The following is a 25,802-nucleotide window of genomic DNA, read 5'->3' as shown; positions in this document are numbered from 1 at the left end:
GGTTCAGAGTGAATGAGAACTCTAACAATGAGCAAAGAACCTGGAGATGCCCAGTGCAGTCCATGGGCTTGCTGCATGACCCTGAGTGTGCAGTGTCCTTGCAACAGCATTACAATGATCATTGCTGGTGCAGCCCAAGATACAACATTAAAGTGCAATAATGTCCTATAAGTTGATAGGAGATGAGCCATGAGGATTCTTTAGAAGCTGATGCACATTGGATGCCAATGTACGTGGACGTTAGGTGTATATTGTCAGTACACATGATGTATGCCTTGAGATATTGTTACCTATTATACAAGATGGAAATTGTTTGGAACAAATAGTGAGCTGAATCTGCTGGGTACCCTCCTCTGACTTTGACATCGGGTTTACTCAATATTTAGTTTGTTTGATATGTTTGGTAAGGTAGTATTGAGACCATCATTATTTTATTTTACTCATCTTTGGTTTGGAACTGTTAGTTGTGGTTGAGAATTGAACTTTGAATAGCAGCTTGTTTTAAAAAAAGAGCAAAAGACAGTTGTTTGGTGTTGGGAATGGGTCTGGAAAGATAATGCAAGTTAATAACTGTTCCACAAATTCTATAGAAGAACTGGCACCAAAGGGTGGAAGGACCTGTACTGACCAGCCAACCATAGAGAAGGTTGAAAAAGAAAGAGAAAATAAAGAATGAACTGGCTTTAATTGTATTTTGGGCAGCAGACAGTTTTTCTTTTGAAGCTGTCAAACTGGGAAGCTGGTTTTGGTTCTGCTGTCTCTAGATAGTCTCCAGTTATCGACTTTTAAAGTTGTCGAAGAGAATTTCAGCCTGTAAGAAATAAGTAAAAGTCTCCAGACATCTGAGGAAGCTGTTTGTACTAGTGATTTCAGAATTTAAATAAGATGCTGAGTCTAATATGTCTATAATTCAACTCATCAGCAAGGATTTCATGAAGACCTAGTATTCATCACTAAAATAGTTACTGAACAGACAAATTGCAATTTTATTTTAATTTATCCCTTAATTTATTGTTGCCTGTGAATTTTGAGAAGATTTGTAGCTCAGGTTGAGGTTCTGGATGTAGGTTTACTCACTGAGCTGGAAGGTTAATTTCCAGACTATCCGTCACCCTACTAGATAACATCTTCAGTGGGCATCTGAGCGAAGGTGCCTGTCCATCAGTGTGTGAGTGGGGACTTATGATAAAAGAAGATTGGGTTTAGATTATGGATATTAATAAGATTGCCTTGTTGCTTATCTATGTTCTGAAGTTATATTCTTACTAATAAATTGTTAATTTTTGTTTAAGTTATACGTTCGTGATTCAGAACAATTTAACAATTTTGAGGGTCAATGAATGTTTAAATTTTACTGTGTTATAAATGCAGTGACAGCGAGGCTGATTTGGTCTGGCTTGCTATCATTGTTTTGTGACAGTAGCAAGCTGAATATTAATGGGCCAATTTTGCCATTAACAAGGTGTTTAACAAATGATAGCTCTCTTAATTGGCAAATCACCAATACCTAGTGAGATATTCACTGCATTATATTTTATGCTTTTGACAAGTAGAGTAAGATGCTCTTGATGTTGAGATTGGCATTGCTGGCTTTCTCATCCAATTTTACCACAAATTTGCCAAAGCCCATATCATTCAGACCTCTTTAAAGATTCTGCCCTCTGTTCCACATGTGATAAATAGAAAAAAAAAGGAAAAATGAGAAAAATATAAAAGATGAAAATGCTACATGTTCTCAAAATAATAGTTTCTGAAAATGCAGAGACAAAAACTTGCATTGACAACATCAAAGAAAACAAAGATTGTATTATTGTTTAGTAATCTGTTGCACAGTCCTTATTTGCAATCTCAATATTGACGTGAACTCATCTAACAGTAGATGAAGCTCTGTGAAGATGTAGATCTCTATGCATCTATCTACATCATGAATACCAACTTTACCAACAATTTGCTTTAAGCTGACGTTTTGTGGACAAGCCATGGGAGTATTTTTTTTTAAACTTAAATGAATGGCTTATAATACGCAATGTCTTAAACTTTATTATAAATTTATGTCAAATCTAATCAAGGGTTCCCCTTCAGCACATGGCCATTAGTTTAGGTTCTGATGTCAATTATCTTGTGGTACATTTTACAAATTTTCTGTTGTTTTCTATTGTTGTCATGTATAAGCAAGGATGAATGAAATTTTTCAGAAAAAGTTTTGTATCTGGAAGATTTTTATTAAAGGTGGAATATTTGTTCAGTATTTTCCTATAAAAAGACATTCATAGAGATTGGTGAATTATTTCAGTGGACTAATATATATTTCTTCCTATATATGGATTGAGTTTAGCTCAGAAGAACAGAAGTTCATTTTCATACAAATCTCTAAAACAAAAATGATGACCTTAATCTAATCTAGAAACAAACAAGCTTTTATGCAAAAATAATTTGCTGCGTAGATGGCAAAAATAACTGAAATGAGAAATGACAATAATTTCTTGGTATAAGCAGGAGATTCATAAGTTTAGGTTGAGACAGAATGTTGTGGTAAAGAGAATTCCACATTGCACTTTCTCCACACACTACCTACAATTATAACATTCATCATTTAAAAAAAGCAAACTTTAATATAACAAAACTTTAAGGTCAATAGTCACAAATACTGCTTTTTGATGCATAAAATACCTACTTTCAAATACCTTCTTTAACTTAATAAAGTACTTCCTAAAATATTTTTGACATAAGTTCACTTTTGTGGATAGTTAGTTGTCAAAAGTAATTCAGATTATGCCATTATTAGAAGGTGCTGGGGAAACCAAAAGAGCTGAAGATGGAGACATTATCTAGACCAGATGGACTACACCATAGAGTTCTGAAGGAGATAGCTGAGGAGATGGTGGAGACATCGGTGGTGATCTGCACAATCAGTGAGGTCTGGAGAATGGCTAATATAATATGTCTATTTAAGAAGACAGGGAGGCAGAAGACAGGAAACTATAGGCTGTTGGCCTGACCTCAGACATTGGTAAGATTTTAGAGTCCATCATTTAAAATGAGATTGTGGAGTACTTAGGAGTACAAGGTAAAATACAGCGGACTCCGCACAGCTTCTTCAAGGGGAGGTAATGCCTAATAGATATGTTAGAACACTTTGAGAAGTTAATGAACATGTTATAGACAGAGGACAGCCAGTGGACATGATTTATTTAGATTTCCACTGTGTTAAGGGCATGGTACTGGCATGGATAGAGGATTAGCTCACAGGTGGAAGGCGTAGAATTGGGAAAAAGGAGTGTTTTTTGGCATGCCAGCCAGTAACCAGTGAAGTTTTGCAGGTGGCTGTGTTGGGACCACAACTATTCATATTATACATTATTCTGGAAGAAGGCAGTGAGTGCATTGTTGCTAAGTTTGTAGATAACACAAAAATAGCTGAAGAGACAGGTACTGTTGAGGCAGCAGGGGGGCTGCAGAAGGTCTTGGATAGGCTACGAGTTGGCAAAGGAGTGGCAGATGGAATACAATCTGGTAAAGAGTGAGGTTATGCACTTTGATAGTAAGAATAAAGGTGTAGATGATTTTCTAAACAGAGAAAAGCTTTGGAAATGTGAAGGGAGTCCTAGTTCAGCATTCTCTTCAGTTAATATGCGGGTTCAGTTGGCAGTTAAGAAGGGAAGTGCAATGATAGCATTCATTTCAAGAGGATTAGAACACAAGAGCAGAGATATACTGCTGAGGCTGTATAAGCCACTGATTAGAGTAGTGCTGAAAAAGCACAGGGCTCCATTCCTGATGAAGGGCTCCTGCCCGAAATGTCGATTTTCCTGCTCCTCGGATGCTGCCTGACATGCTGTGCTTTTCCAGCACTACTCTAATCTTGACTCTAATCTCCAGCATCTGCAGTTCTCACTTTCGCCCTATAAAAGTCACTGGTCAGATTGCATTTGGAATATTGTAGGTCCTTGTGGGCACTGTATCTAAGGAAAGATGTGTTGGCATTGGAGGTGCCCAGAGGAAGTTTACAAGAATAATTTCAGGGATGAAGGGCTTTTTATATCGGGAGTAATTGAGGACTGTTGGTCTGTATTTGATCAAGTTTAGATAGATGAGATGGCATTCTCATTGAAACTCACAGAATACTGAGAAGCCTGGATAGAGTGGATGTAGAAAAGACATTTCCACTAGTGGGAGAGATTAGGGCCCAAGGGCACAGCCTCTGCATGAAGTGATGACCCTTTCGAACCAGCCAGAGGGCTGTGGAGGCCAAGTCACTGAGTGTATTTAAGGCAAAGTTAAAAATCACGCAACACCAAGTTATAGTCCTTCAGGTTTATTTGGAAGTACTAGCATTTGGAGTGTTGCTCCTTCATCAGGTAACTGTGGAGCAGGATCATAAGACAGAGAATTTATAGTAAAAGATCACAGTGTCATGTATGCAAGTGTTATGATATATTGAACAAACCTAGATTGCGGTTAAGTCTTTCATCTTTTAGAATGGTTTCAGATCATTAATATCTAGATCCTAGAACTTCTTTCAAATCACATTCAGCCTCGGATCCTCAGATGGCCATCCACCCAGGTGGACCAGGGGATATGCAACAATGTAGGCAGTCAATCCATTTTATAAATTCCTAGCTTCGTTGGGATACAGACAGACTCTAATCTCACAACTTTAATGCATCGTCTGAGCTGAGATTTCAATTTTTTTAATAAACTTTAAATTATCTCAAGAATGTGATTTGAGTGAAGTTCTGGGATTTACATATTAATAAACCAAAACCTGCAACCCATTTTAAAAGATGAAAGACTTAACATCAATCTAGGTTTGTCCAATATATTGCATCACTTGCATGCATGACATTGATTTTTTCTGTGTCTTATGATCCTGCCCCACTAGCTACCTGATGTAGAAGCAGCGCTCTGAAAGCTAGTACTTCCAAATAAACCTATTGGACAACAGTATGACCTGGTGTTGTGTGATTTTTAAATTTGCCCATCCCAGTCCAACACAGGCACCTCCACATCCTATTTAAGGCAGAGATAGATAAGTTTTTGATTGGAAAGGGTATCAGGTTACAAGGAAGAAGGCAGGAGGAGGAGTTGAGAAACATATCAGCGGGTTCAATGGGCCAAATGGCCTAATTCTGTGCCTATTGCTATGGACTTACTATTAAAAGCAATTGCTTTTGATGTGTTGAGTAAAACGTAACAACATATTTCTCCAATTAATTGTGGTGATATATTTGCATCAATAAGTAGATGGATGGCTGAGTCTATTCCTTTATGTACAAAAGTATTTACTGGTATTCTGAAATTAGTCAAATATCAAGTCAGCTCTTAGATATAATTCCCTGTGCTTATATAATGAAGCAACTAGAATTTTACAGAGAAGCTATCTATATGAACAGAATTGACTGTTTTAAGATAAAGCATCCACATATCAATAAATCGTCATTTATTTTATCTTCAGATCTTCTCAAATTTGGGGTCTTCTTATTGAAATTAAATTTTGAAGTAGAAAGTTGGGGTACACCGGGCTCATGGTGTCATATCTCATGTTATTTACCATAAACTATTTTTTGGTCTGGATAAGTAAAACTCATTAATCAATATTTTTGGTTTCCTTTTCTAATGATTTCAAACAGCAACAAAATATTTATAAACATACATGAAAGTTATGTGACTAAAGTAATAAATATTCAGAAATAAAGATATTTTGTAATTATATTATGTTACATGATATTACCGTATGGCATTCAGAAGAATTACTGTTTCTATCATGAAACGTGTTAATAGCTTACCTTGTTTTACCATCTGGTGTTTGATAGCTACTTTTGTAAAATCCATAGAAACCATCAGATAAATTGCCTGTATAGTAGATATTAATAATATATGTCTCTCCACCAACCAGAGGCTCGGCATTCTCTAATGCAATTTGCTCATATGGTGGATATTCCAAAATGTATAAGTTGTTTTCTGGGTGGGTGCTCTCATCATTTGTTAATGCAATAGTTGCCTTATTGATTTCCAGGTGTTTGCTATGGAGGATGATGGAACTTGTTTCTTGGAGGACAGATATCCAAATCCTAGCTAATCCGGTGAAGTTTAGAGTTGTCAAATTTGGATGTATCAGAAGGTCATAACTGACTGGCTTGATCCTATCAGGTAACCTCATCTTATTCCATGGAAATTTCTGACCATTAGTCGCTGAAGGAAAGTCTCCACTGTCATGGTCACTAATACACAGCATGACCTGGTACAGCAATCCCAGAGTGAGGGTCAATACCTTCTGTTTCAACAGCATTCTCCAAATTACAAGGGAATCTGGAAATACAAAATATTCCTACTGTTAAAGTGCAAAGTTAGCAATTTGACTTAATTGTACAGTAATATATTCTGTAAATTATGCAATCCATTTTAAGAGATTACTGCCATAGAATTAGAAACTGGAGTAGATTCTGCAACAGCTTATAGTGATTGTTCAACTCCCGCCCTAAGCAAAAGCTATTTTCCTAGCAACCATAGTGCAACCAGTATAAAAGAAACTTAAACTGTTTGACCAGTGCATTTCCTGCAGTTACTACTGCAGCCATTGTCTATCTTCTCAGTGTCTTGACCTTATTATGCAGTGCAATAACTAAATTTTCTGGAAGTTCTTTTTTCCACTTTACTGATCCTTGCCCCCCTCTCTCATAATTCTTGTTTGCTTCAAAACTATTGAGACCTTTGAAACCTCAGCTTGACATAACTACTTTCTGATTCACTATATTTTCAGTGATCTCATTTCGACCTGAAAATTTAATGCACGACTCAACTTAACCTCAATCTCCCAGCACCAAATCAAATATTCTGAATTTGAAGGCAGATTTTTGGATCTATTTCTGTTTGTATTGCACAAAAAATAGATAATAAAAAAAACCTGAAAATTGAATTTAATATGTATCCAGCGAGTGCTTCTGACTTTGCAAGATTTGAATGACCTAGTTCTAGGTCTTTTTGGAGCCCAGTAACTAGTTGTTTCATCAGGCTTTGGCAAGATCTACCTTCAGAATTAATAAATGCAAGTTGTGCAGAGATTCATTCTCTATTTTTTAAGTGTGAAAACTGTATATTAACTTCACACAACGTTTTTAAAAATGCTTGTGCCACTGCGTGAATTTTGCAGAATGTACTTTGCCATAAATTGTCGCCGAGTAAAGATTTTTGAACCATTGCAGCCATCTATAATATGTTAAAGTCCTGAATTTATTGTGGATTTCTATTTTTTTATAATTGCTTTCTGCCTGCACATTTATCGCACTTCAGAACACAAGAGCTGGTAATCTATCATTAGGAATTAGCAATGAAAAGAACCAAACCTGAAAACCCACTCAAGAGAACATACAATTACTCAAAACACTTGTTGAAAGATTATCTATATGTTTTATGAGTAACTAGAATTTCTAAATGTCAAAATAAGATTTCAAACTAAATAAAAGTCAAAATTATATATTTCACACTAAAATTACATTTTGTGTATCTTACTAAATGAAATATAATTATTCCTTTAGTTCCTCAGCTCTTTACCAAAGACTTTAGCTTCACGAGAATTAGGAGTAGTAGTTACATGATCCCTTGAGCCTTCCCAATGGATGATCTTCTATCCTAATTTCATTTTCACATTGTGTCTGCATATCCCTTAATTCCCTTAGTCCACAAACTTTTATCAATTTTGGTCCTGAATTTACTGAAAAGCAGTTCTCTGCGATAAAAATAGTCAAGAGATTCACCTATAATGCTAGCGATCTAAATTATGAAGTTTCACCTCATCTTAGTTCTAATGGCTGGGTTTCCAGCATCTACCCTATCAAACTCTGTGAAGGCTTTGTGTTCCTAAATTTATCATTGCAGCAATCACGGTCAGATTTGAGCTCAATTTCGGATGCAGGAGGTCACAGAAATATGCAATTAAACCTACTGCATCTTTAATAGCGTTGAATCCTCATACTGTGAGCTGGGAAGGGTTTGATTGGATCTTGTGGGAAGGGCATGCAATTTGCTTCAGTCTGGAATGGCGGCGGGGGGTGGGGGGGGGGCGGTGGAGAAAGATGGGGCTTGGTTAAGGCATGTGAGAATGATTGGAGAGTCAGTTTTATTGTTAGCCAGGAGCGAAAGCAGGTGTTAATCCTGCTACCTTTTCAACTCGAACTATTCAGATATGTCAGTCAGAATTACTTGAAGTCTGCAACTCTAACACCGAGTTGGGACCCTTGCTAGTGGAGTCTCCACTCTGGAAGATTGCTTGTTGAAAGATTCTACTTCCCAGCAATTACTGTGAGGTCAATCAGTTGCAACTTCTAATGCATCTTTCAAGATGCATCCAATCTCTGACTATCCAGAGACTAGAAGATCTGTCGCCATATATTTCAGTGATCTAAATACCTCACGCATCTAAACTCCAGATAATATAATTCCACTTTATTTAAGCTTGCCTCATGTAACAACCATCTCGTCCCAAAAATGTTTAATATTGTTTTGTCTCTAAGAGAAGTATAAGCAAATCAAACCTGTTCTTTGCTTTTCTAATTGTTTGTTGTATCTGCATGTTAACTTCCTATGGCTCCCAAATCTTTTGAATATCAGTATTCATGAGAAATTCATAAAATCCCTACAGTGTAGAAGCAGGCCATTCAGCCTACACTAATCCTCTTAAGAATCACTCCTCCGCTATCCCTGTAACCCTGCATGTTCCATGGCTAATCCACTGAGCCTGGGCATCCATAGACCGTATGGGCAATTTAACATAGCCAATTTACCTAAGCTACACATCTTTGGACTGTGGGAGCAAATCAGAGGAACCTCAAGCAGACACAGGGAGAATGTGCCAATCCCACACAGACTTCCACCCAAGGGCGGAATTGAACCTGGGTCCCTGGTGCTATAAGGCAGCAGTGCTAACTGCTGAGCCACTGTGCCGCCCCAAATTTACTAATGTGGTGACTTGTAAAAAATATTTTCTTTCTATATACACTCTACCAAAGTGGATCATCTTACATTTTTCTACATTACAATCCACTTGCCATCTCCTTCCTCACTTACTTCAAATGTTAAAAAATCACACACCAGGTTATAGTCCAACAGATTTATTTGGAAGTACTAGCTTTGAAAGCTAGTGCTTTCAAATAAACCTGTTGGACTATAACTTGGTGTTGTGTGATTTTTAACTTTGTCCAGCTCAGTCCAACATTAATTCCTCCAAATCATTACTTCAACTGATTTTATTTCTGCATAGAGTCATAGAAATGCACAGCATGGAAACAGACCCTTTGGTCTAACTTGTCCATGCTGACCAGATATGCTAACCTAATTTAGTCCCACTTGCCCACTCCTGGCCCACGTCCCTCCAAACCCTTCCTATTCATACACCCATCCAGATGCTTTTTAAATGTTGCAGTTGTACTAGCCTCTAACACTTCCTCTGGCAGCTCATTCCATACATGCACCACCCTCTGAGTGAAAACATTGACCCCTAGGTCTCTTTCACCTCCCACCCTAAACCTACGTCCTCTAGTTCTGGATTCCCCCACCCCAGGAAAAAGACCGAGTCTATTTACTCTATCCATGCCCTTTATGATTTTAAAAACCTCGATAAGGTCACCCCTCAGCCTGGAATGCTCCAAGGAAAACAGCCCCAGCCTATTCAACCTCTCCTTATATCTCAAATCCACCAACCGTGGCAATATCCTTGTAAACCTTTCAAGTTTCACAACATCTTTCCAATCAGAAGGAGACCAGAATTGCACACAATATTCCAAAAGTGGCCTAATCAATGTCCTGTATAGCCACTACATGATCTTCCAACTCCTATAATCAATACTCTAACCAATAAAGGACAGCATACCACTATCCTCTCTAAATGCGACTCTACTTTCAAGGTGCTACAAACCTGCACTCAAGGTCTCTTTGCTCAGCATACTTAGATATTTTGGCCCAAAGCAATGACATGGATTGTGGAACATTAATTTTGCGCCTAAGCAAATAAAGTGTAACAAAATTAAACCCTACATTTCTATAATAGCTTTTACAACCCCTGTAAAGCAACTCTGCTCAGGAAAGGATTTCTTGTTCTGGGGTTCTAAATCCAGCAGAAATTTCACCAGCAGCCAATCAGCTACCTGACTGCCATAACATCCAGTAGGCTTTCCGATTACATTAAGCCATAGAGTTCCTTCCTGGAAATTCTCCAGCAATCTGAAAATAGGAAAATTCCTGTCCAGCCGTCTTTCCCGAGTTTCAGTCATATTTCTTCAACAAAACAAACCTGAAGAATCTCTCAAACTCTGGTTTTGGTTGGATGTCTCATAATTTACTGATAATTTCTAAAATGAGATTATATTTAGTGATCAGTGTGTGTCTGAACTGAATGAAATATTTAGAGATCTTGACACAATTTACAAATCAATTCTAAGAGAATTGAGATTACCCCTATTTCATTTCCTGTCAGATCTATGGGGTCGCTTTCTCCTCATCCTGGACAATTACTGGCAATGCACCCATATTCTACATGTAGTTGCTCACTTTTTCATACCTCGGATTCCCAAGTCCAGTCCAAGTCCCTGGCTAGAGCATCTCAAGTTTTGAAGACTCTTAGATTGTTACAGCTTCATGGTTAATGACTACTAACTGTTATTTGATCCATGTGGTGCAAGTGGAGTGCCCCTACTCTTGGCAAGAAGGTTCAGATTCAAATCCCACCTCAGAACGTGATGGTCATAAAGGTGTGTCATAATAGACTTAAACAGCTTGATGAAAAAAGTACTGTACTGGGGGCTTTTCTGGAACAGTGTTGTGTCCGTAACAGGTTCAATTCCCACCAATTACAGGTGTAGGTTCTAATTGCTAAGAAAACTACTAATTTGGAAATTTATCAAATACATTATGGAATGCTAAGTAGACAGTATTGTAGACTTTATCACAACTTAGTTATCTAAATTTAGCAGTAAAATTACTTTAACATCCAGAACTTCCGTGAAGCAGGAATTCAGTCAGAAACAATGATCAAAATACTGTTGTGTAGTCAGGGGTCTTTCCTGTTGGCTGGAAAATCTGAGACCGACCCACGATGCCCCTTTCTAGAAATTACTTGGAGATGCCAGTGTTGGGGTGTACAAAGTTAAAAAATCACAACACCAGGTTATAATCCAACAGATTTAATTGGAAGCACACTAGCTTTCAGAGCATCGCTCTTTCATCAGGTGGTTGTGGAAGACATAATTGTAATACACAGAATTTATAGCAAAATTTATAGCAAATTGTGTCCTCCAACCGCCTGATGAAGGAGTGGTGCTCCGAAAGCTAGTGTGCTTCCAATTAAACCTGTTGGACTATAACCTGGTGTTGTGTGATTTTTAACCTTTCTAGAAAGGACCACTAAATGATAGGCCAATCAGGCAGTGGTGAGGCTACTGGAGAGTATTCTCCTGGAATCAGCATCCTGAGGCATTGAGGGCCCACAGATCAGAGGGTGACAGCTTGCATGAGGCCACACCATTGAGGAGATGTGGCTATTGCCGTAAGACAAACCCTGGTGTCCCAGGATTGCTGAAGATTCAGGTTTCTGGTAAACAATGGCATGGGTAAGGCTTTATGGGATGCAGGTTGTGACAAGAGTGGTATAGGAGGATCAACAACAAGGGCAGGGGGCTGGCTGTGAAACTCCCCTCCTCCATTCTGATGTACAATCCCTAGATAAGGCACGATTGTCTTTGATTGAAGGACACACTCCAAAGCTGACAAACATCCCACACGGTCTAATTTGTTCCGCATGGTCACAGGCCACTTGCAGCTGGGTCAATCCTACTGTTGGTGGGATTAATTGCTCACTTGTGGTTCACAAATGGCAGTGAGGCAGGAATGTCAATCATGCCCTTTCCAGCTCAAAACATAAGTCTGGTGGTGACTTTAAAGCAACAGGATTCAGATATGCCACATTCTCACCTCCAAGCTTGGTGCTAGAGACAGCAGAAGATTCTGCTCAATAGGTCCATTTGTACTGCAAGATATGGTGGTCTTGACTTAAGTCCTCCAGCAACTACACCTGTTCATGAGTCACAGAAAACTAGCATGCAGGTACAGCAGATAATAAAGAAAGTGAATGGAATGCTGGTTTTTATAGTGAGGGAAATAAAATATAAAGGTAAAGAAGTATTGTTACAAATATTGGTGAGACTGCACCTGGGGTATTGTACACAGACTTGGTCCCCTTATTTGAGGAAAGATGAGGTGGCATTGGAGGCAGTTCAGAGGAGGTTCACTAGATTGATCCTAGAGATGAGAGGTTTGTCATATAATGACAGATTGAACAGTTTAGGCCTATAATTTCCGGAATTTAGAAGAATAAGGGGAGATCAAATGGAGGTATTCAAGATGATAAGAGGGGTGGTTAAAATAGATATGGAGCAGATGTTTCCTCTTGTGGAACATTCTAGGATGAGAGGTCATAGTCTTAGGATAAGGGTTAGCAAATTTAAAACAGAGCTGAGAGAAACTACTTCTCCCAAAGTTTTGTGAATGTATGGAATTCACTACCCCAAAGTGCGGTGGATGTTGGGACAGTGAGTTAATTTAAGGAGGTGTTAGACCGATTTGTAATTGGTAATGGGTTGAAGGGATATGAAGAGAAGGCAGGAAAATAGGGGTGAGGAGCACATTAGCCACGATCGAATGGCAGCGCAGACCCGCTGGGCTGAATGCCCTAATTCTGCTCCTATGTTTATAAACCTTCTCAAGGGGTATTAGGGTTAGGCAGTAAATGCTAGCAAAGCCAGTGTCATCCATGTTCCACGAATGAATAGAAAAATATTTAACCATAAATCAAACCTCTACAGCAAATACCATAATTGATCGTAGCCACTGTTCTCTGTATCATTAATCTTACACAAAAATGAAATACACAAGTATTTACAGCTTAGTTAATTTTCAAACTTTCAAAGTAGTGAAGAAACAGGTCTCATCTTAATCCAATTACGGATAAATGACTCATCTGCAAAACAACAAGCTGCCTTTTATTCGCGATTATTTTGAACCAGTTAACGATTACTGATTCGCTAATAACAGGAGCCACCGGCCTGTGAATAATTCAAAAAGTACATGAAGACCTGCAGTCGCATTGATGCTTATTTGACAAAAATAACAGTCCTGCGTCCAAAGGCACCGAGAACATAACTTGTACTGCAATTATGAAGGTTCAAACGTTCCATTCTGTACAACACTAATTCTTACTTCTATTGTAATTCCTTTTGCCATAAACTCGGGGCTCAGGTTAAATCATCATTCTCAGAGGCCCGCCATTTCGCTTTCCCCAGCGAGATGTGAATACTTTTATTTTCACTTTCGGCTGCGGGACCCGATCACCCGGATATACATGAAGTTGTCTCTGTAGGGTTTTTATTTGGTTTGCTCACAAACTATTCATAATTTTCAAACACCTGGGCAAATTTAAATAACTATTTATTGAGTTGAAGATGAGAGACTGGCGAGTTGTGAATGAATTATGTTCCGAACATGAGTGGTCTCCCAGCGCCGGGATAGCAGCAAATTGTCGCTATCTCCAGTAGAGGGAAACCCAGCTCCGCTCAGGCAAACATAATAAAGGGCAAGGCATGATTTGGAGATACTGGTGTTAGACTGGGGTGTACAAAGTTAAAAATCACACAACTCCACACGTTATAGTCCAACAGTTTTAATTGGAAGCACACTAGCTTTCGGAGCGACGCTCCTTCATCAGGAAGCAAGGTTTTACTGCAGATGTGGTCGTATTTATTATCTTCATCAGCCCCCGCGAAACTAGAAGATAATGTCTTCGATTTCCCTTTTTAATGCGCAAATCGCTTGTCTCAAGCTTTTATACCGACCTGACTAAGGGTGATACATAAAATCGCACTGAGCACAGGGATTTGGTAGAAGGGTTGGGACAGATACGCTTTACATTCCCACTGGAGAACAGCGGCGGCTGGGGAAAGGAGGAGTCAGGAGGCACCGCAATGGCGGTGTTCAGCGCCTTTCCAGCCTCACCTCCGAGGAGAGCAGAGCTATGCTCAACTTCCTCCCGGAGGATATCATTCAGATCCAAATAATTTTATGAATAAAGTATATTTTTGAAATTAAAAAAAAATCATCAGGGACACGGTGACCTCCACAGAGACTGGGGCGGACTCTGGATTCGACGGAGTGAAATAAATAATACATTTGAATTAAAACAAAACCTCTGGCTTACCCAGAATGGGATTAGTCTGAACCAGACCTTTATTTCACTTTACTTTTACGAAACAACATAAAAGCTGAGTACTCGGATTTGCCATGTGAGGTTTGTTTCCACAAGTCACATTATTGGTTCTTCGACAACCGGTTACATTCACTGCTTTTTAAAAATATTTTGTAATCATCCTGCTCAGATGTTACAACACACCTTTGGAACAGGTAAGACTTGAACGCAAGCCTCCAGATAGGGACGCCAGCACTGCACTGAAGGAGATCTTATTCACTTTTGACAAAATTTTTCATTTTGTTGAGCCCCTCAAGTGACCAATTTTTTGCCAGTTCAGCAGTCTGGTATCAATGGAAGATGGCCTCTTTTAATCCAGCGAAGAAAGGGAAATCATAGGACTCAGTCCTTGCTGAATTTAAGGTATTTTGTCGTCAACAGTTTAAGGGGTGTTATTGCACACCTCAAGAGCAGATAGGACCTGAACCCGGGCTTTCCTGTCGGAGGGAGGGATGCTACCACAGGACTGAAAAGACCTTTATTCAGTGCTTTTATCTTAATGTGGAAATTGTTTATTCGGTTAAATGATTGGAAAGGAGTATTTTTAAATGTTACTCACATTTGCCTGTTTGTCAGAAACTTGTGGGTAAGCACCGATTCAGGACCTGAGCACTACCTTCTGTGAAGTCATTGCATCTAACTATAAAAATTGAACTCATGTTTTTGACAGATGAGAACTGGAAACCATGTTAATGCAAATTAAATGAATATTAATCTAAATACAGTGGTCTATTTAATGAATTTGAGGTGTTAATTTAATAAATAAAAGTTAAAAACTGAAACATTATCTAAAACATTATCGCTAATTCTATTTGAACTTGGTCATACAGTCATAGAGATGTACAGCACGGAAACAGACCCTTCGGTCCAACACATTCATGCCGACCAGCTATCCCAACCCAAATCTAGTCCCACCCGGCACGTATCCCTCTAAACCCTTCTTATTCATATACCCATCCAGATGCCTTTTAAATGTTGCAATTGTACTAGCCTTCACCACTTCCTCAGGCAGCTCATTCCATACACGTACCACCCTCTGCATGAAAAGGTTGCCCCTTAGATCTCTCTTATATCTTTCCCCACTCACCCGAAACCTATGCCCTCTAATTCTGGACTCCCCCCCACTCCAGGGAAAAGACTTTGTATATTTATGCTGTCCATGCCTGCCGTGATTTTACAAACCTCTATAAGGTCACCCCTCAGCCTCCGACGCTCGAGGGAAAATAGCCCTAGCCTATTCAACCTCTCCCCATAATTCAAATCTTCCAAGTCTGGCAACATCCTTGTAAATCTTTTCTGAAGCCTTTTAAGTTTCACAACATCCTTACGAGAGGAAGGAGACGACTTGCATGCAATATTCCAGAAGTCGCCTAACCAATGCCCTGTGCGGCCGCAACAAAGGACAGCATACCAAACTCCTTTTTCACTATCGTAACTACCTGCGACTCCACTTTCAAGGAGCTATGAACCTGCACTCCAAGGTCTCTTAGTTCAGCAAAGCTCACTTGGACCTTACCATTAAGTGTATAAGTCCTACTAAGATTTGCTTTCCCAAAATGCAGCACCCTCATTTGCCCAAATTAAACTCCATAAGCCCACTGGCCCATCTGATCAAGATCCCGTTATAATCTGAGGTGACCTTCTTTGCTGTCCACTACACCTCCAATTTTGGTGTCATCTGCAAACTTATTGACTATACCATTTATGCTCACATCAAAATCATTTATGTAAATGACAAAAAGTAGTGGACCCAGCACCGATCCTTGTGGCACTCCACTGTTCACAGGCCTCCAGTCTGAAAAACAACCCTCCACCACCACCTTCTGTCCCGTCACTGTGTTAAATGGGATAAACTTCAAGTATGTAGAGCAAACTCAATACTGAACATCTACAAGGCACTGTGGACCAGCAGAAACAGTGGAATCATACTACAATACACCCTGCAACATTATGGCCCAGCATATCCCCCATTCTATCTATCATTTTAAATATATCAGATGCATTACAATTTGAGCATCTGCACTATTTACATGGTTCAGCAAGACTCCATTAGAACTTTCTTCCTGTAGGTTCTAGCTCCATGTGATTTGATGTCTCTGATACACTTAAGGTGTTAATAACTATTACACTAATTACTTCTCACCGCTGCCTTATCCTTTTGAAATTTCTCCTGTAAACAACCCCACTGAACTTCTTGATCACCTATTGATCTTGCCTTGTTAGACCCAGTCTATCAATGACTGACAGATAAGGGCCTTTCTAATCACTTCCTTGTCTCGCTTTGCATCTACATCCCCCTTACATGCTCCAAAACACTACCACCCATACATGTTCCTGAAAAATAATCTATCCCCAATTTACATACATCTGCACTTCCAAAATTGTAACTATCTGGCCTTTGCCCTCCCCGCAGCCCCCCCCCCCCCCCCCCCCTCCCGCCGACATTATTCCTGGTCAAGCAATGTCATGACTTTAAAACATTTTTTCTGGCTTGTTTTCAAACATCTTTTTGATAGCCTCTCCCATCAGTATCTCTGCAATCTACTCCAACCCCACAATTTTTCTGTGCTTCCCTAATCCTGGCCATTTTTTTCCACTGTATCCCTGATTTTAATTGCTCTATCATGGATGACTCCTTTTATTGTGTAAGCCACAGTCTCTGAATGCTATCCTGACACCTCACTGCTTCTTTACCTTGATATCCATCTTTAAGACAGCTCTTTGGCAAAGCATTTGGATCATCTGGCCTAACATCTACATATGTACCATGGAACCAGAAAGCTGTCTGCTTTTTCACATAGGTAAAAGAAACAGAAATCCTTACTTGAAGAACAGTGATTCCAGCGTATTCAAAGAAATGCATTGTATGTTGTATATTAGCTGGCTTATCCTGATAAAATGATCACTACCTCTGCTGTAAGTTTCTTTTACATTAGTATGAGTAGCCTTTCAAACACATTACCTGAAACACTGAGAAAAAAATTAACATTTAAATGATCATTTATCTAATTTCCTGTTTGTGGGAATTTTGTACAAATCGACTTTTATTTGCAGATGCTATCAGTGATTACACTTCCAAAAGTACTTAAAATTGATTGTAAAAGGTCATCTTGAAGTCATGAAAAATGTTGCTTAAATTTTAAAGGTTTTTGTGCAAATCTATAGCTCGGGTTGTGGATAACGTAGTTGGTTAGCTTGCCGAGCAACATCGTGCAGATGTTTTGCTACCATGTTGGGTGACATCATCAGTACAACTTCTGTGAAGTGTTATTTTCCCTGGAGAGTTGGAGGCTGAGGGATGACCTTATAGAGGTTTATAAAATCATGAGGGGCATGGATAGAGTAAATAGCCAAGGTCTTTTCCCTGGAGTGGGAAGTCCAAAACTAGAGGGCATAGTTTTAAGGTGAGAGGGGAAAGATTTAAAAGTGATCTAAGGGGCAACTTTTTCATGCAGAGGGTGGTTCATGTATGGAATGAGTTGCCAGAGGAAATGGTGGAAGCTGCTATAATTACAACATTTGAAAGGCATCTAGATTTGTATTTGAATAGGAAGGGTTTAGAGCGATATGGGTCAAATGCTGGCAAATGCAAGTAGATTTATCTCGTGTGGAAGAAAATTTGACACACTCTGCCTGGCAGCCATTTTGTGTCATAAATGGTCCCTCCAGTTAAAGCATAGGTTGCTGATATGCTGTTTTGAAGAAGTGCTGCTATAACTACTTTTCCAAAATAACCTTGCAACTGTCTGCTAGTCCTTGCTTCCCCCCACCCCCCCCCCCCCCCCCCCCCCCAGATCCTAGACTAGTTTTGCTTTCGTAATGATATATGGCTCATTGTGCCTCTTGGAGAAAGTGAGGACTGCAGAGCTGAAGATCAGAGCTGAAAATGTGTTGCTGGAAAAGCGCAGCAGGTCAGGCAGCATCCAAGGAGCAGGAGAGTCGATGTTTTGGGCATGAACCCTTCTTCAGGAATGAGGAAAGTGTCTGTAGAGGGAGGAAGAGAGCTTCTTCAAGGAAGGCATCCTTGCAAGAGGATTCGCAATAGGTTAACATCTTCTAGGAGAAAGTGAGGACTGCAGATGCTGGAGATCAGAGCTGAAAATGTGTTGCTGGAAAAGCACAGCAGGTCAGGCAGCATCCAAGGAGCAGGAGAGTCGATGTTTCGGGCATGAGCCCTTCTTTAGGAGCCCTCCTGCAGAGCCTAGTGTAAACTATCTGGTATGTGCTAACATTCAAGCCTGTTTAATTGGAAGCCATCTGTAGCAATAAGAGGGGTTGACCATGACTTCACCTGACCCCATGATTTTTGCAACTAATGGTCAGTCCCTGCCTAGAATACTATATAACCTTGTAACATTTTGTCTTACTTCAGACTATGCCTGTCTCTCTCTCTCACTCTGTGTGTGTGAGGCAGGACGTTTTCCGCATGGCCATGTAATAAAGTATGTTAATGCTCAAGGTGTGATGCCTGAGATTTTCTACAACATCTCAGATATCTGGTTGGTATGGATGAATTGAACTGAAAGGTCTGTTCCATGCTGTACATCTCTATGAGTAAATATCAAATCCTCAATTGAGGTACAACTGAGAGAAGGCATATTTGCAATGAATCATGAAAATATAGTTGAGAAATTACAAGTGATAGAACAGAATAGAGTAAATGACATTGATTTTATACTGGTCTCACAGCACTCATGTTGTCTCAATGCATTAACATCTTGAGATAACAATTTCATGTTTTAGCCACAGTCCAGTCTTATATAATATTTGGTAAGGTAGTACTACCCATCCATAAGAACTGAACTTAACTTCTATCACTTCAGCCATGACTACAAGCGAGTGAGATGGCAAGTTAGATATTTGAACATGTTACAAAATTTAAACCACGTGTTAGATAGTGGCTTAAGTTTTCATCCATGTATTGGGCACACAGATTTTGGACAATCCCTGGCTCCACAAACATAATTTTTAAAAATGTCAGGTGAGAAGGGGTGATACATTTGGACTCAGGATTGCCAAGCATGGAATTATTGAGGAGTCTGAAGTGGCCCTGGCACAGTTTGGGAATACCTGATTTAGCGTATGTAAAAGCAGGCCTTCAGAAAGTCACATTTGAAAATTTGGTCTTCTGTGGTAAGCTTCCTGTGCATTGAAGGAGACATCATTAACTTATCAAGTGAATCAACTGTTAGCTAACCCTGGAATAGATGACCTACCATTAGCTGTCCCAATGGGAAAATTGTTATTGCCACAGCTTATTCAATGTATATCTCACTGAAGCATCAAAAGAACGCAGTGTGTTCTCAAGACACATCCATGGACATAGCACTACTCTATACAACCATTACTGGTACATGTGATAATGAAATTAGCTGCCAAGGGTTAGTGGATAAAAAGTGAACAGTGCTAACCCTGTTATCTCACCCATTGTCCTCTTTTGCACCTATCTGGCAGGATGCACTAGTGCTTGGCCAGGTCCCTCACTGCTATGGCATAACACTGTGACTAAGACAAAACTGGTTAGGCTGTCAGTGGTCATGGATCAATATGCAGCCTTGTAGTGACAGCTGCAACAATACATGGCACATGAGGAGACCTATCCTTTCCATCCCACCATTATCAGAATTTATTGAATGATATGCTGAAAACTGTTAGTGCATATAAGCTAAATTCCTTCTAAAATTTCCTGTTACTGCATGGGCTCTGAAATCCATGTGCAAGCAGTGGCTTCCAGATCCAGAGGTCCATGTGTCTGAGCACACTAGGCTTTGAGCAACTGAGGGAACAAATGACTGACAGCATTTTAATCTGAAATCTTCTCACCCGGTTCACTGTACATTTTTATTGACAGCATCTCACATGGAAGAGTCATGGAGGAAAACATGAACCTAACTGCCACATATTTTCATGATCAAGACCATTTAAGGTTAGTTGAGGATATGCTAATACTCCTGAACCCTGCTGATCATTGGAAACCAACTGCCACAACGAAGAAGGTCTGGATATAAACTACAGCAGCAGGAGAGCATGAGAATTCCTGGATTCAGGGCTGGAGGAGGGCCACCAAGTAGGTAGGAGAATCATGAAAATGTTGCAATATTCTGGAACCTCAACAGTCACTTTTTGTGTCCAATTAATAACAGATGTATGGACATCTGGTGGAGTTCCCTGGTACAGTGAAAATCCTATGAAGGTGAATAGAGCAGACAATCACTGTCATGGGCTTAACTTTGTTGTGGGGCTTAACCACATGATATCTGAGCAGGAGAGACTGACTAATCCTATTGAGTGACAAACACGATCATTTTGGAGGGGATAGAAGTGCAACATCTCAGCCAATAAAGGGTGAAAACCTTTCTTAGTAACTGGAATGAGTCCACTTAGAGAATCAGTGCTGATATACGTGAAAAGTGTAAGAAATTGAATCTTTAACAGGAATTTACACTATTGGCAGAGTAATTGCCAGAACAGATAGCTGATGCAGACCTACGACTGATCTGATAAAGTCCATGTGAAGGCCAACCCAAGGCTTGGGAAGTCATTGAGGCAGTTGTAGATATCAAGGGATTCTAAACACCCATCCCATGCATTGTACTACTTGTCATCTATTTCTTCCTCCTGTCTGGGTGTGAATGCACTGCCTCCTCCTTCTGTCCTCAGTCTGCCCTCCAGTTGCTCATGTTGACTGACTTCCATTGATTGTGAATGTGATGGTGCCATGCCAATTATCTATCTTGATTACAATGTTCTTCTTGGCACCTGAATGCACGTTTCAGTTGGGGCAAAAATATTGTCTTGTTGTGTCTAACATCCACTCCCTCCTATTCACTTGGGTAAAGGCAAGACAATTGGAAATTAGTCTGTGCTAGTTCTGGTACAGTGAAATCAAATTCAGTGTTAAATATGTAAGGGTGCATAAAGCTCTGGAACTGAGTACTGGTCATTCTAACACGACAATTGTTTTCCTCGACAACACACTGTAGAAAATTGCATTATGGTAAACCACTATCGAAAATTATGCTGTAGAAGATCTCTAATAGAAAATTGCTATACCCATTCAGTAGAAAGTTTGTGTTATCCAAACAACGTTCACAATTCATCAATCGCATTATAGCCAATTTGCGCTATCGAAATGCACGTTATAGCAGAACGACCTGTACTTGGCTATCCAAAGAAACACAAAGTTCACACCTGATCTTATCATGTCCACTTTGCTTCAGTTTTTATATTTCTAGCTCCCGAATTGGATGAAGATAGCTGCTGATTTAAATTGCACTGCCCACATGAAACATGTATGACATGTACATCTCACCATTTCCTATCCCACAATAATGGAAGGGCCTTGGCTAGGAAATTGATTTGCAGTCTTGCCCATGATTTTCAGCATGCTGAATGTGGTGAAAATCCAGGCTTCTGTCAAAACAAAGTTAAAAATCACACAACACCAGGTTATAGTCCAACAGGTTTAATTGGAAGCACTAGCTTTTGGAGCGCTGCTCCTTCATCAGGTGGTTGTGGAGTATAAGATTGTAAGACACAGAATTTATAGCAAAAGTTTACAGTGTGATGTAACTGAAATTATATTTTGAAAAAGACCTGGATTGTTTGTTAAGTCTCGCACCTGTTAGAATGACCATGTTAGTTTCAGTTCTTTCATATGTAAATCGCAAAACTCCTTTTTAAAAGTTACATTCTCAAGTGAACTTTAACAATTGGTATCTGTCAGCCCAGCTAATGTATTGAAGGTGTGAGCCCCCCTGTGTGGTACTATCTGTGCTACAATGTTTATACTGATTCTAGTCTTAAAAAAATGAACTTACAGAATCTTACATGGATTCGTGCAGTTTTTTAGCAAAGTAAAATGTAACTCTGTGAGTACAAGTTCACCCCACAAACTTATATGTGTATGTGTGTGCATGTGTAAGTGTGTGTGTGTGTGTGTGTGTGTGTGTGTAGGAGTGTCTTTGTGTGTGTACAGTGCAATGGGGTCACCTGTACTGTGACATAAACCCATGGTCCCGGTTGAGGCCATTCCCACGGGAAGCGAACTCACACTGACTCACTCTCATGTGCAGACTCTCTCCCTCTCTCAGTAACCCACCATTTTACTCTCAGATTTAATTACTTTTTCACATATTCACTCTTACTGAATGTCTCGTCATCCTCTTGCAGTTTCTCACACTCTGGTAATTGCACAGCAATGTGTCAGACACAACAAGACCAAGCAGAGTTTGTTTTCAGTATTAAGTAATTTACATTTAACAACACAACTGAGTAAGTTGTGAGATTCTTATGTTAACAGTGGATGCCTTTGCAACACCTACACACAAAAAAAATCAATAGAGCAGAATGATTACATTAGTTACTTAAATTAAAAATGTAAAAAACATGTGACTGATAAACATGCAAGAAATACTTATTAAAAGCTACCAAATAAATCATAACTTTGGCTTCACTTTCACACTGGACTCAGTTTAATGTTTATAAAAGCCTAGTATTTAGTTTTTTTGTCTAATGTATATTTATAGCTAAACAAGCTATACTTACCACAACAGTGACTGCAGTAGTCTGCTGACTGAAGCAGGTAATCTCTGATTGGAGTTATCAAGGATAGTGTGAAGCAGAAATTTGTGTACTAACATAACTTTATTAGCCCTTTGAAGATTGTATGATATTACTCATACAATGAATTACTAATTAATATAAAAAATACTTTAATCTGTTATTAACCAATAAGATTATAAATTTGCTCACTGAGCTGGTAGATTTGTTCTCAAAAGTTTTGATGCCATGCTAGGTAACATCATCAGTGAGCCTCCGGTGAAGCGATGGTATTCTGTCCCACTTACAATTTGTCTGTCGTGGTCTGTTGTGGTGGGTGATATCATTTCCGGTTTGTTTTCTGAGAGGTTAGTAAATGGGGTCCAAATCTACATGTTTGTTGATGGACTTCCAGTTTGAATGCCAGGTTTCTGGGAATTTGTGTGTGTCTTTGTTTAGCCTGATGCGGGGTGGATGTATTGTCCCAGTTGAATGGTGTCCCTCTTCGTCTGTGTGTATGGATACCAGTGATAGTTGATCATGTCTTTTGGTGGCTGGTTGGTGCTCATGTATCCTGGTGGCTAGTTTCTTGCCTGTCTGTCCAGTATAATGTTTGTTGCAGTCCTTGCAGGGTATATTTGTATATGACGTTCATTCTGCTGTTTGTTGGTATGAGGTCCTTCAAATTCGTCAGGAGTTGTTTCAGTGTGGTGGTAGGTTTGTGAGCTAACATGATACCTATTTCGCTGCACTTTGGATGCTGCCTGAACTGCTGTGCTCTTCCAGCAGCACTGATCCAGAATCTGGTTTCCAGCATCTGCAGTCATTGTTTTTACCTGGGAGCCAGAGTAGTCTGGTCATCATCTCCGAGATGTCTTTAATGTATGGCGAGAGACTGACTAATTCTATTGAGTGACAAACGCAATAATTTTGGAGGGGATAGAAGTGAAACATCTCAGCCAATAAAGGGTGAAAGCTTTCCTTAGTAACTGGAATGAGTCCACTTAGAGAATCAGTGCTGATATCTGTGAAAAGTATAAGGAACTGTGAATCTTTACACCAATGGCAGAGTAATGTTGTGCCAAGGTTTAATCCTAATGTAAAATATAGAAACTTAACCTATGCACCCCTCAACTCACTGCTATCCATGTGCATGTCTAACAATCATTTAAATGTCCCCAATGACTCTCTGTTTTTTCTTCTTGTTTAGATCTTTTGTGTAGGAATCGGCAGACTGCGCTTATTGGGTACCCATTGTTCCTGAATATGTTGTATAGGTGTTTTTCCTCAGCTTCTCATAATTCCTGGGTGCTGCAGTCTGTTATGACTCATTTAAATAATATCCTGATGAAGCTCCATTTATGGGTGTTAGGGTGTTTGCTCCTGTAGTTGAGTATCTGGTCAGCGTGTGTGGCTTTTCTGTACATCCATCCTGGGTCAAGCTAAACAAAGGCACAAACTGGAATTCTTAGAGGCCTGGCATTCAAACTGGAACTCCATTACCAAACATATCGATTTGGACCCCATTTGCCAACCTCCCAGAGAAAGAACTGGAAGTGATATCATTCACCACAACAGACCAAGACAGTTAAATAGCAATGGGACAGAACACCAGCCCTTCACTGAAGGCTCACTGATGATCTTACCTAGCATGGTGACGAAATGACTGAGAACAAATTACCAGCTCAGTGAGCCAACTTACAACCTGATCCACAACCTGAGCTACAAATCCTCTCCAAACTCACAAACCAATACGAGTTTAAAAGTGAGGATAAAGTGATTAAAGGTATTAGAGCTGAACTTTAGCTGCTGTTTTTTTATTCCCTTTCTTGTTTGAGGGTTGGGCCATGGATTTCCTTCGGATCAGAGCAAAGTGCAGAAGTGGTTTTCCGTTGATTTCTGCAGCATGGCTGACCAGGAGTTTTCCCACTCTTACACCTGCCTTCAGATGTGTGTACGTACTGATAATTAATTTATTTAGCCAGATTTCAATCCACTCTCCATGGCTGACAAGACCTGGAGCGGGACACAAACTCAATGTTTCTGGACCCGAGGTATGGACACTACAACTGCGCGACAAGACCTTTCAATAGCCATACATATAACATTTCTAATAGCTGTCATAAGATTAGTGAGGCCAATTTACAGTTAGATTCTTTATATTCCTAGTAAATTAAAGCTTTGAACAAGTATAGCATGGATATAGTTACGATCTACTTTGCTCATATGCTGCTGGCATACAATCGTGACCTTCAGTAGATGTTAAACATAATCTGAATCAGTACTACTTCTAGTTAATGGCATCATGGTAATGAATTTACCAGTACAAATAATAGAAATTTTTCTCCTGTCATAGTGTCAAAACCAATTCCACAGAATCGCTGATACAAGGAGACAACACAATTGTAGTGCAATGTGCCTAATTGTATTTGCAATTCTCATATTTGCTTTCAAATCCCTGTAAGACCTTGCATCTATTTATCTCTCTAGTGTCTAACTCACAAACCTCACAGAGATAACTGTGCACCTCTGATCAGCTCTTGACCATCTCCAACTTTACATTCACCATAAGTGGCTATGTCTTCAGCAGTTTAGGCTCTATGCTCTGTAGTTTTTTCTCTAATACTCCCTACTTTTCTTTTATCGTTTTAAGGCAGTCTTTAAAACCGAGCAAGCTTTTGGCTATCTGCTTTTTCTCTGACTTTGCTAAACTTCGCTTTATAATGTTCTGTTAACTACCTTGATAGATTTTGCATATAAACAGAATGTGAATCAGTGTGATTTCTATGGCACTAGTTGTAAATGTTTATTAATTCTAAAATAGACATTTGTATCTCTCTGTAAGCTGAAAATTAGTTGTTTTGAAGCACAGGGAACAAAGTTATTCTTCATTGAAATTAAAAGGTGAATCTTATGATTTTGAATCATTCCTGGACTATAAAGACTGGCATCCTTTTCTTGCTTCTGTCATTCC

At 39.5% G+C, this 25,802-nt stretch overlaps 1 protein-coding gene and 1 long non-coding RNA gene across 2 annotated transcripts in view; one reads left to right on the top strand and one right to left on the bottom strand.

Annotated features, from left to right (window-relative positions):
• erap2 (endoplasmic reticulum aminopeptidase 2) overlaps positions 1-13,326 on the bottom strand; it is a 77,996-nt gene extending 64,670 nt beyond the window's left edge. The window contains exons 1-2 of the mRNA XM_060836928.1: positions 13,246-13,326; positions 5,787-6,309 (exon numbers count right to left, since the gene is read on the bottom strand). Coding sequence (XP_060692911.1) covers positions 5,787-6,289 — 503 coding nt within the window. The 5' untranslated portion in view covers positions 6,290-6,309; positions 13,246-13,326. The remainder of the gene's footprint in view (positions 1-5,786; positions 6,310-13,245) is intronic.
• A 1,206-nt stretch (positions 13,327-14,532) lies between these two features.
• On the top strand, positions 14,533-24,744 carry LOC132823268 (uncharacterized). Its single transcript, XR_009645524.1, has 3 exons — positions 14,533-14,650; positions 20,139-20,358; positions 24,667-24,744. It is a non-coding gene; the product is annotated as an uncharacterized LOC132823268 (long non-coding RNA).
• Positions 24,745-25,802: the final 1,058 nt, after the last annotated feature.

The sequence above is a fragment of the Hemiscyllium ocellatum genome, chromosome 2, assembly GCF_020745735.1.
Source record: "Hemiscyllium ocellatum isolate sHemOce1 chromosome 2, sHemOce1.pat.X.cur, whole genome shotgun sequence".
Taxonomy (NCBI): domain Eukaryota; kingdom Metazoa; phylum Chordata; class Chondrichthyes; order Orectolobiformes; family Hemiscylliidae; genus Hemiscyllium; species Hemiscyllium ocellatum.
This window is presented reverse-complemented; position numbering and strand designations above follow the sequence as displayed.